The sequence below is a fragment of the Polyodon spathula genome, chromosome 10 (genome assembly GCF_017654505.1).
Source record: "Polyodon spathula isolate WHYD16114869_AA chromosome 10, ASM1765450v1, whole genome shotgun sequence".
In the NCBI taxonomy this organism is placed as follows: domain Eukaryota; kingdom Metazoa; phylum Chordata; class Actinopteri; order Acipenseriformes; family Polyodontidae; genus Polyodon; species Polyodon spathula.
This window is the reverse complement of record NC_054543.1, coordinates 32,328,815-32,340,539: the sequence shown is the minus strand read 5'-3', so window position 1 is coordinate 32,340,539 and position 11,725 is coordinate 32,328,815. Positions and strand designations below refer to the sequence as shown.

Sequence of the window (11,725 nt, the reverse complement as noted above, 5' to 3'; positions counted from 1 at the left end):
ATTTTGCCCCATGCTTTCTGTGTGGAAAATGTTAAAATTCTTCAACCTTAAAGCTGCAGTGTCCCATTAGTCCATTGTGTAGCTTAAAAACCAGATGCTGTTAGCTTACCAGTTTGTTTGCAATCAGTGGTTTTAGCCACAGGAACAAGCTTCCCTCCTATTTGAAGCTTTCTGGCCCACTCTCACTTTATGAATAAAAACCCATCCTGTTACTACCCACAGCACACAGCAGCAAGGGGTATGGATGTCACATTTAAGCTATGTTGTTCAAATAGACTCATAACCATATACATAAACATGTTATATATATATATATATATATATATATATATATATATATATATATATATATATATATATATATATATATACTGTATAGGGGCACTTTAATTACTATGTAGGTTTTAAAGTTCAAATACAGAACATTTTTATCAAAGCTTTTATTTTTGTCTCCTTATATAAAGAAAATAAAAAGCTCTCTAGTTGCTAAAAGGTTTAAAATGTATTATTAATTTGCATCAGACTTTGGCAGTTCCTTTCATGCGCTTTGATAGGTATATTTTATCTAACATATATTTAGAGCAGGTTCGAACAATCGCAATACAACAAGATATTCAAATCATCCTTGGCCTACATTGTAACTTGGACTTTTATCTTCTCCACAAATCTGTTAAATACAGAGCAAACTATCCAAAATGTAACAAAAGTTCGGTCTTAATGTCAGCATGATTTCCAGGCCTTGCTCATATCTTGATGTTACCCCTTTTTCACAGCCAACCAATGATAGCCCTTAGACCAGCTGACAGTTATATCAGTGTCTGGCATTTCTGCAAAATAGTCATGAAGCTGTACCATGTTGATGTTCATTTTTGTTAAGCAGCAAAGGGGTTTCATTCTGCTGTGAAGGAAGAGTTGCCTTTATGAAAAGAAGCTTTCTCAGTATCTTCCATTTCTGCTCGGGTGGAGTACTCCCTGCTGCTTGTTGTTTTTGAGTCCTCTTGGTTTCATATTCATATAGTCATTTTGGATGAGCTTGTTTTGTCTTATTTTGTACTGAAAAGAAAAAGCATAAAATAACTGTAATTGTCATGTCAAATACATTTAAAGAGTAGGTAGCTTATAAATCCAGTTTGTACCTTTATTTCATGTTTAAAGTCAAGTGGTTCTTATTAAAATCACTCAATCATTTTTTCTATATAAAGAGAAAGTAGCAGGGTTCCGAAAAATATAGGGTTATACGTCCCCACGTGTGGCTACAACTGTTTAAATAGCGTACTTGTGATTTTTCTTTTCATTGTTAACATCCTAACTAGCTTTTTAAACATATCTTAAAAGTCTGTTTCAAAGCTCTCTTCCACATGTCCGCTCTAGTGCACTGGGATTTGGCTCATTACTTCTGTGTTGCGTGTTTGACAATGTGGGCAATAATCCTTACAATCACTAGAGCGGACATTTCGAAAAAAGCTTTGGAACAGACTTTAAAGTTATAAGTGTTAAACCTTGTCAGGATGTTAACAATGAAAATAAAAATGACAGGTACGTTATTTAAACAGTTGTAGCAGCACGTGGGGGAAATGGAACGCTGTATTTTTTGGATCCCCGCTACTTACTCTCTAAGGTGCTTTTATCCAAGTTCAGGATAAAAATGAGGAACCCTTTGGAACCCTATACAAATGTTAAAAAACTGTGTCTAAATCATTTGTATATCTCAATGCATATTCATAGGGGGAGCCTCCAGCAGGCTGGTAAAAAGAAGACCATTCAGATTTTGATTAATTAATGAACCAGTAAAGCCTTATTTGTACATGTTCTGAAGCTAACCTGTCTTTAGATCCTGGAGATTTCACAATAAACTCACACCTTACACTGCTGCCACACACAATGAATCTGGTTTAAAGGAGGCTCACTCATAACCAGAATGACCTATGTAGTCTGTGACACAAGTGTTTCTTCTTCAGCCTGCAGTGCTGGATCGCATGTTAATTCTAACACATAACAGGTGAAATACACAGTTTCCTGTTATTCTCCCCTGCTGCCATCTCAAGAGGCGAGGCCTCTCATTTGAACCACAAAGATGTTTACATGTTTCATTATTAATATGAACTCCTAGCCTATTGATATGTCATGGTCTCAGTACCTCAGACCCAGGCATGCTCCTGTATGCTTTAAACCAGGTTTGTGACAGCATAGATACCAGTGGTGTATAGGTTGAAGCAACCAAATGTCTGGCTAATGCCTTAACAGTTTCTCTAGCCAAAAGCATTTTCACTTTGCCTTTCGAATGAACTGGAATATACAGCATTCACATTTTCATCTGTTTAGTAATTGATCAATACAGGTGTTTTAATTTAATAGGAGATAATTATTTTTTTTTTCCCATAGTGTTTTAGATGCTATACTACTTCACCTGGAAGTTATACATTTATAACTGTGTAAAAAAGTGCTTTCTACCTTCTGCTCAAAGCTTACTTAGATTTATCCCACCCTACTCTCTCCATTGATGTAAAATGCACTAATCAAATTCAGGTCTGACTTATCCTGGCGTGATGTGGATTGATCAAATTGACTCCTAAGCAGCTTGAAGGAAAAGCACGATAATAACCTGTGGCAGAGATTTTGCAATACATGCACAAGTAATTTAAGAATAAAACAAATACTCACACAAGCGATGTAAAGTAACAAGGAGGCGATCATACCATATAGAGTGATTACTGTAATTACTGCAATCAGAACCCAAAACAGGGAGTCCTTTGAAGTGCCAGTAGATGAAGATGGGGTCTCTGTAATAAATCAAACAATTGCTGTTTTTAAAGGGCCCATACCTGTTAGGTTGCTATATTGTTTGTTTTCTTTAAACATTACCATTGTTCACCATATGATAATTCTTATTAACATATACAAGCTATTCAAAATATATGTTTATATTATTAAATTCCATAACTTGAAATCTATCCTCTTTAATCATATGAATGTAGGTGTTCCAAAGCATATCTGTCTTTTCTATTTCAATGGCTAGCACCTGAAGTCATGAATGCAACCCAGGTAAGTGGAGTTTAACTCATTTCAGGAGATAATTTGCATCACTTTTTTTTTTTTTTTTTTTTTTTTATGTCCTCTCTGAAGCTTTATAAAAATAAATATGTTTTCATTTTTGAGGAGGTTAATCAGGCCAGTGTTTGACTCTTCTGTAATCTAAACAGCTATCCTCCTTCATGCTAGGGGGTTATGGATGCCAAATGTAAGGTCTGTTTTAGCAACACAAAAATGCAAGCACATTTTTAAAAAACAAGGATATGTACTTTTTAGCTTGTTTACATTTTTGTTATTTTTTTAGACTCATAACATTTTACAAAAAAAAAAATGTAATAGGTATTACATGAGCTTGTGAGGCAACGAACTTCTTCAGTATTTAAAAATATATATTTTTTTAATGTCAGGCCTACAATATTTAATTACCACACATTCCGTGTGGTAATTAAATATTGTGCTTTTTATACTTTTTTGTTGATAAGTCTGTGTTAAGATGCTTTACTTTCAGTTGTGTGCTCTTCTTTAATTGTAGTTACCTGCCATAGACTTGTAATGTAGGTTAGATCAGCCAGTGTCAGTACAGTACTGTATTAGTAAGTTCCAGCACCATCTAGTGCACAGAAGTGTATTGGTAATAAAATAAAGAAACTTGGTCCTAATTAGCAGATCACTGGCTATAACTTAAAATACACTTTACTGTTCTAGCCTATTACATATATCCATATCAACTGGTATTGTTTATTGATACATCCTCAGCCCCAAACCCATGAAATCTAAAAAAGAATATTATTTAAGTGATAGAGCCTGTTGATGTGGGTTCTACCATGTGGTAGATAGCCGCGACTGGAGTTATGCGTCCCAAGCCGGAAGCGAGGGCGCTAACGAAAGTCAAGGTTATCTACCACAAAGCAGAGCCTGCATCGAGAGGGCTCTATCACTAGAAAACGATTTATTTATTTATTTTCTCTTTAAAAAAAACAAAACTTTAAAACCTATATTTACCTTGAACTTCTGATATTTCGCCAGGTAGCATTCCGCTGAGGAAAATAGTCCCTAACATAATTAGAATAGAAAAACGACATACACGTAGAGAAAACGTTATTATTATTATTGCTAACATATTTATTTATTGGGGTCTTACTCTTTATTATAATTTATCTGGACATGTACAATTGTTGAATAGTCCGTGTAGTATTGAGTCTGACTCGAAACTTGTTGTTGGAGGCGAAGCGTCAAGCAGGCAGGGAGTGGATTGGCTGGTGCGGAAAGAACTGAAACAGGGTTGGGAGTTTGACTGGCTGGATTTGAGGGAGGGTGTTGTTGATTTGCTGTGCAGTAGCTACAAATTGAGCCTTCATTACGGTGTCCTGTCACAGACATGATTTCCCTTGTCTCTAGACCAGCATCACAAAGTATTGTAGCGATCTCGGTTTCCGCAGGCAGGAACCGAACACAGGGCGAGGTAATCCACACACAGGCGGAGGGCGGGCGTGAATCTGGGACCTCTCACACTAAAGCATAGTGCCGATACAGCTGTACAAAAGAGTCGGCTCTTTTGCAAGGAGTGTACATCGGGCTTATGTCTTTGGAGACCGCCTGCCTCCTGGGGAATGTCCCCTTGAGTGGTGTTGACCATCTTGCCTCCACGGACGGGTGTCTACGCCTCTGTACCGGTGGGGAGGGTGAAGAATATCCAGGAGTATGGGGGAGCTTCCTGGTCACCGTGGCGGGTGGGGTTCCTGAGGACCTTTGGAAAGGGCCTTGGACCACTGATCTCATTCTCCCCTGCCCCGAGGAGAGAGACTCTGCTGGGGAGAGGGCTTTGTTCGTCTTGAGAACTTATGGCAGGGACAGTAGTCCAACTCACCCACCAGTTCCCTGGCCTTGTGATCTGGCCCTAGGCACCTGGTGCAGGAGGAATGTTCGTCCTGCCTGGTGAGTTTTGCCGCACACTGGTCACACCGGTGAAAGCCAGTGGAGGACCCTGTGGAGCACACTGACATGGAGCGAGGATCGGTGCTGCCTATCGGCATCAGTGGCGGTCTTGTGTGCACCGAACCGTGTCGGTGCCGATCAGAGCGTGGATAAAGCCGCTGAGGTCGGTGCTGAAGGAGACCACTGTTGGTGCCGAGTAGTCGGTGCAGATCAGTCGGTGCCGAGGGAGACCGCGCTCGGTGCCGAGCGGTCGGTGCCGAGTCTATCAGTGAAGAGGTCGATGCCGAGTCTATCAGCGTTGAGGTCAGTGCCGCGCAGAGCGCAGTTGGTGCCGAGCGGTCGGTGTTCTGACCGGTGCCGAGTTTAAAGATGTTTCCCACAGGTGCTGATCAATCGGTGTCGAGGTGTTGTCCAAGCCGGTGCCAAGTTAATTCGAGGAAAGCGCGACCGATGTCATACTGATGTAGCTGAGTCAATCAGCATCTGCGTCAATGGTAAGCGCAGCCGCACTAGGAGACTCGGGAGGGACAAGTAGGCTGGAGCTGCAAGGTAGCTGACATCAAGTAAATCGGCATAGGGGACGAGCCCGCGGAGTCACCCTACAGCACCACAATAGCTCACACAACGGTAATTTGGACTACACAAGATAGTAAAAAGAGAATTACGGCTGCTTCCCAATCTCAAAAGAAGGGTCGAAACCAGCTCTAATCAGTAATACTAACGCGAGACTCGGGCAAGAGCAATCTCAAAAAACACTTGAGAGTGTAGCTTACCATGTGAAATTTGTAGATTCGAAGAACCAACAAATCAGCCAATTTCCAGAACAAAGACGCACGAGATAATCTGTGACCAGACTCAGTGGACTGAGAGAGAAAATGTCGATATGCTAATGTCAGGACTACCCTCTTCAACAGGAGGTTGGAGGGTCTTCCTCCTCACAGCAGGGCCCTGATAGGGGAGCTTTCTTATATATGCTCAGTGATTGATGGTCAGAGAGGGCTCTTCCCATTATGTAATGGTTGTCATTCCACTTGAAAGGTAACCATTGAAACACTTTTAAATCATCCAAGTCCTTAATTTCGCATTTTATAAAAGCAGAATAAAGAACAAGAAAACAAGGGTGCAACATTTTAATAACTGACTAGTTTATTAGTGTAATATTTGTCCAGCGTATTTTTTTTGTTGTTGTTGATTTTGTTTTTATAACATTATAAAATATCTATTTCATAAAAAGTTGCAGCCTCGTTGTTCGTTTTCTCCACAGACTGAAAGCTATTAATTAAACTAAAACTTTAGTCAAGACCCTACCCACCCTATTTATAAACTGCAGGGCTACTTAAATGTATTAATGTTTTTTTTTTTTTTTGTGAACAAAAAATAAAACCCACCGCTGCACTTCGTAGGAACAATTGCCATGATTAGATCTACAACTTTCAAATCAAGGAGAGCTGAGCTACAATAGGTTTGAAACAACATAAACTATGTGGACGGGGATTGGTCAGATTTCAGAGGGATTGGTCAGATTTCATAGGGGGTTGGTCAGATTAAACATACTCCCTGCTTGGGTAGTTGATCAGTCAATCATCCTGGAGGCGGGCTCACCAAGTCTGCCACTTACCGCAGAGATTTTACAATCGTTAGGAAGTCAGAAAAAAGTATTTTACAGTCAGTCAGGTATTAGCGCCTCCTTAATAACCTCATCGGGCGCGCCACACAGTTTGAAAACCATATATATTTATATATATATATATATATATATATATATATATATATATGTGTGTGTGTGTGTGTGTGTGTGTGTGTGTGTGTGTGTGTGTGTGTGTGTGTGTGTGTGTGTGTGTATATATATATATATATATATATATATATATATATAACAGGTCAGGGTATTATAATTATCGTTTTACTTAAGAATAACTTACCTGTACTGTTATTTTTCTTTTGAATTATTATCAAGGTTCCATTTCCCACTGGACTGCGAAAAGGAGGTGGATACATTATATTGAGCCGACAGTAGTATGTGCCAGTGTCCTTTTCTTGTAGGCTTGAGAGTTTGAAGACTACTCTGTCCCCTTTGGCCATTCCCTTACAGTTTTTGAAATGAACAGTTGAATTAACAGCAGTGCCATTATCTATTTGCCTCACAGATACAGGTGCACAGATCTCATCTGGTCCTTTGAACACGTCCAGCGTAACTCGCTTATGTTTTTCCTCCAAAGCATATATACATTCCAGAGCCGCCTCACCATCTTCTGTTGCTATAATGAACTTGGGCTGGATCATTTCTGTGAATTAAAATAGAAATGCATTCTATATTTGATGGAACAACAAACAGCCATTCAGACATTCATTCCCTCGTAATGTGTATATAGCTTTAATAGCAATTTACTAAATAATTATTATTATTATTATTATTATTATTATTATTATTATTATTATTATTATTATTATTATAGTAGTAGTAGTAGTAGTAGTAGAAGAAGTAGTAGTAGTAGTAGTTGTAGTAGAAGAATTACATTTTCTACAAGAAAGCTCTGTAAAACAGCAATAGCGAAGTTACTAACAGTATCAAATGTGATAGTGTTAAATGTATAGGAAATTGATCATCATGAGAAAAATGCAGAAAAGAGGCTATGCAGATAGCTTTTACAGTGCAATGAAATGTCAAAGCATACGGTACTTTGCACCTTGACACCTTGGCTAATAGCAGTAATACAGTAACTATCCACCCACAGACTGATACAGATGGCTACTATACTAACCGATATGATATATATATATATATCTCCTCTTCTCTCTCATAGAGAGAGAGCACTTGATGAGGTTTCTATCGATGACTTCTCTCTCTCTGAGAGAGAGAGAGAGAGAGAGAGAGAAATAGTTAGATAAACTGATGTTGTTGTCCAAGTTTGATAGATTGAAAGTTGCACAATGACTTACAAATGAATGTTTTAAGATACTATAATTAGAATTGAATGACTTACAGGACGACTTTGCTGTTCTTGGCTTCTTTGAAAAACTAAAACTATATATGGAAGTGCAATTGTTTTTTGTTATTGTATTTTCGATGATGGTTTATAACCGAATATAGTTTCATTTTGACTCAGAGCAAGGATATTTACTGCTTGTACCTCATTTACTCATGGCATGCAAACACTTTAAAATGAGTTTTCCAGTATAATTCCAACCCACTAAACCGGTCACCTCTTCTCACAAAATTGTACTGATTTCATCATGTTATATATTCAGTTATACTAAAAAAACCAGGGGGGGGGGTTGATAAATCTATACCATTCTGGGGCAAGTCACAGCTGGGTTTTTAAGAACATTTTACAGCACCATGGAATCCCCCTGCATTGCATCCCTTATTTTTAGGGGTAATCCTGGGAGGCACAAGTGGTGACACACTCCAGCTCGATTCCCCAGTTCTGTAAAATGATCTAAAAAAAATCATTCTGTGGGTTATCACATTTATTATTACTTATGTTTGATACTAAAAAATCTTGAGTGGGCTACTCTGATACAGCCTGCATCTGAGTTTCTGTAAAGTATGGTCATGTATACATTACTATTGGTGGCCCCACTAGCATCCTCATTAGTACCACAATACTGCTGTGTAATACACAGCCAATGTATTTCCACATTCATTCTCTACAAAAATACACAGCATAGGGAAAATAGCTCCACAATAGGCATCAGTATTAGAACCTCCATGGTTTAGATCTTTAAACTAGTCTGTTTGTCTGCAAAATCTAGTACAGTTATGAAATAAAATAATACAAATTCCTTTTTCCATTGCCTTGTTAAACTTAACTTCTTTGTGTGTTAACAAAGGAAAAGGTTTCTAATAAATAAACTATTTGTGCCTTGCAATCTAAAGCAGGACAGATACATTTAACAAAAGGAATTACTATTCTGAACATTGAATAAAGTGATTAAAAACATTGGTGTGTAAAACAAAAAGATGTACGTCTTGGATACAAAATATAGGTACATTAACTGCACTGTAACCACACTTTAATTACATTTTTTGTTACATTTGGGAAAATATTATCTGGAGTTCCGTACTATCACAGAATCGTGTGCTAGGTGCATGTAGTAGATACTAATAAATGGTAACGACAATGTAACATGTACCTGTCTTTAAGAGTACACTACATTTATTTTATGTTACCAGCATAATTTAGGTTATTTTACAAGACAAATTTACAGGTTAAAACACACACTTATCTTTATACATTTAAATTAAAAAAAATATTTTTATAAGTCCATTTTAGCATTTTGGTTTAAAAAAAAAAACAGATTGCAAAACTTTTCTTTCAATGTGCAGCAGGATATACAGCATGTGTCACAGCTCAATGTGGCTGTCAGACACATGTTACACATTAACAATATAACCTGGTGTGTAAGCTATTAAAAAGAATTTGAAAAAGAAAATGGATTTACCTTCTGAACAGACCATTCTTAGAAAGATATAATAGAAGATCACTGTAAGCATCATGACTGCAAACAAAGGAAGTTTCTGCTTTGGTGTTTCTGATTGAAATGCAACTAAAGAAAGCACACTGCTGATATACACAGGCAGCACGTGACTGGAAAGTAGGATTCATCAGTAAAGCTGTTCCAGCACTCAAGACAGATATGCCTTGTGCAAACGATGGTGCGCACTGTAGTTATTATAAAGCACAGATAAGAAAGCAACCATTAGCAGTTAAGATTTGTTAAAATTGTATAGATTTTATCCCACGCACAGCAGTGATACTGGAACGATTTTTAAGGTGGGGGTGCTGAAAGCCATTGAACAAAACTGTAAACCCTGTATATGATGGAAGCCATACAAAGTCAAGGGGGTGCTGCCGCACCCGCAGCACCCCTAGTTCCAGCGCCCTTGACACACAGGACACTGCAACCACACTGGAGAAATGATCAGTGCTCAGCCCTAGTGGTCATTTTTATACTGGCCTTATTAAACACCTTGCTCAGGCTTGCTGAGAGACAATCTCAAAGGTGCTGGTGACTATTGCACATACCAAATATCCATTGCAGATATTTAATGAATATCTAAAAAGTATATTGCATTCCTTTAACATTTTTGTAACCTTTCTGTACAATAAATTACAAAAAAAAAAGAGTTAATCCTTTTAATATACGCTCCAATGTATGAAGTCAAGCTTTTAAACATGGCTTTTTCACTTTGTTACACTTGCTAACAGAAAAGGGCAAGGGCATGCTTAAATCCATTGTTTTCACTTAACAGTGCATGCAAGTCTTGAGCAGGAAGTGATTCATTAGAAACAGTACCGCAGTCTTGTGGTTTTATGATAACAGGTTGTCCTCGTTCTTACAAAGCCGTATTTGCAGGTGCTGAGCAAAGATGCATCACAGGGCAGCCCCTTGCTGCTATCTTATAATGAAACCTGAAGGAGCCCCCCTGTAATATCACTTTAGTAGATTTCCCTTGAGCTTTCTGGGATGACACAGTGTCTAAAGGTAAATCAATGAAGCAAGTTCTCTTTGTTTTGTATTAACTTTTTAGAATGTGTAATGCATTTAGTACAACTGAGGGTGCATGTCAACAGCAGTAAAACCTGATGTATCCAACTGGTTGGTCATGTGGCAGTGGAGGCCAGGTGGAGACAAGTGACAATAGCATGTGAACATGTAAGCATTACCCATGTGTGTAGTCAGCCTGCAAAGAACTAATATATATATATATATATATATATATATATATATATATATATATATATATATATATATATATATGTATCTTGCACTGGTGTTGCAAACGTCCAAAACCTAACCCATACACTGTATGTGACATCCACATGGGTTTACCTTCCGTGACACGAGGAGGTTGGTGTTGCTCTTTCTTGACCAATTGTTGAACAAGTACTGTGCATGCACGTCGCCAAGATATGTGTGTGTGTGTGTGTGTGTGTGTGTGTGTGTGTGTGTGTGTGTGTGTGTGTGTGTCTATATATATATATATATATATATATATATATAAAAATCCATTGCATATCTGACTGCGGCAGGACCAGAGTAAGGGCGGATATGTATAAAGGCAGGTGAATGAATCCTTTTTTAAATACCATTATACACAGCTGTAACAATATGTAAAAAGGCAGGTGAATGAATCCTTTTTTAAATACCATTATACACAGCTGTAACAATATGTAAAAAGGCAGGTGAATGAATCCTTTTTTAAATACCATTATACACAGCTGTAACAATATGTAAAAAGGCAGGTGAATGAATCCTTTTTTAAATACCATTATACACAGCTGTAACAATATGTAAAAAGGCAGGTGAATGAGTCCTTTTTTAAATACCATTATACACAGCTGTAACAATTACTTTATTCACACAAAAAGACAGAGTAGCCGTCTGCCTTGTGGGTGCGTGCTTTCACTGCTGAGTGACAGGCAGGAGATCGAGACGGAGGTTGAAGCTGATACGCCTGCATGCAAGCGGGATTTATTTACATTTCAACACACTGAGCACCTCATGTGACACTGTCAGCAATGGCAGTGCACGGAGCACATACAACACAGTGAACGAAAACTTTGGTAGGATCTACAATCCCTGAAGTAATCTTCTCTGCTCAGTTTTAAACTGACGTTGCTGAAGAGATTGATTATGGCGGATAAACAGCTAGGGTGGATATGTGATGGGCGGATATGTGACGGGCAGATAAGCGACGGATTACTGTATATACTATATATATATTTTGTATTAACTTTTTAGTTAATACAAA

General features: G+C 38.1%; 1 protein-coding gene across 2 annotated transcripts; it reads right to left on the bottom strand.

Moving 5' to 3' along the window:
• Positions 1-385: 385 nt before the first annotated feature.
• On the bottom strand, positions 386-9,506 carry LOC121321600 (T-cell-specific surface glycoprotein CD28-like). 2 transcript variants are annotated; one of them, XM_041260604.1, is made up of 4 exons: positions 9,412-9,506; positions 6,888-7,250; positions 2,662-2,780; positions 386-1,053 (listed from the first exon to the last, which is right to left on the bottom strand). In XM_041260604.1, the coding sequence occupies exons 1-4, from the start codon at positions 9,464-9,466 to the stop codon at positions 937-939; spliced, it is 654 nt and encodes a 217-aa protein (XP_041116538.1). In that variant the 5' UTR covers positions 9,467-9,506; the 3' UTR covers positions 386-936. The 2 variants fall into 2 exon arrangements, with proteins under 2 accessions (XP_041116538.1, XP_041116539.1); XM_041260605.1 differs by having other exon boundaries at positions 927-1,053; positions 2,697-2,780.
• Between the last annotated feature and the right edge of the window lie 2,219 nt (positions 9,507-11,725).

Excerpts from the sequence above, each read along its gene's own strand:
- LOC121321600 (XM_041260604.1), bottom strand. The coding sequence starts at position 9,466 with ATGATGCTTACAGTGATCTTCTATTATATCTTTCTAAGAATGGTCTGT. Across the intron at positions 7,251-9,411 it reads AAGAATGGTCTGTTCAGAAG|AAATGATCCAGCCCAAGTTC; the intron begins GTAAATCCATTT and ends TTTAATTCACAG. Across the intron at positions 1,054-2,661 it reads TGTTACTTTACATCGCTTGT|TACAAAATAAGACAAAACAA; the intron begins GTGAGTATTTGT and ends TTTTCTTTTCAG.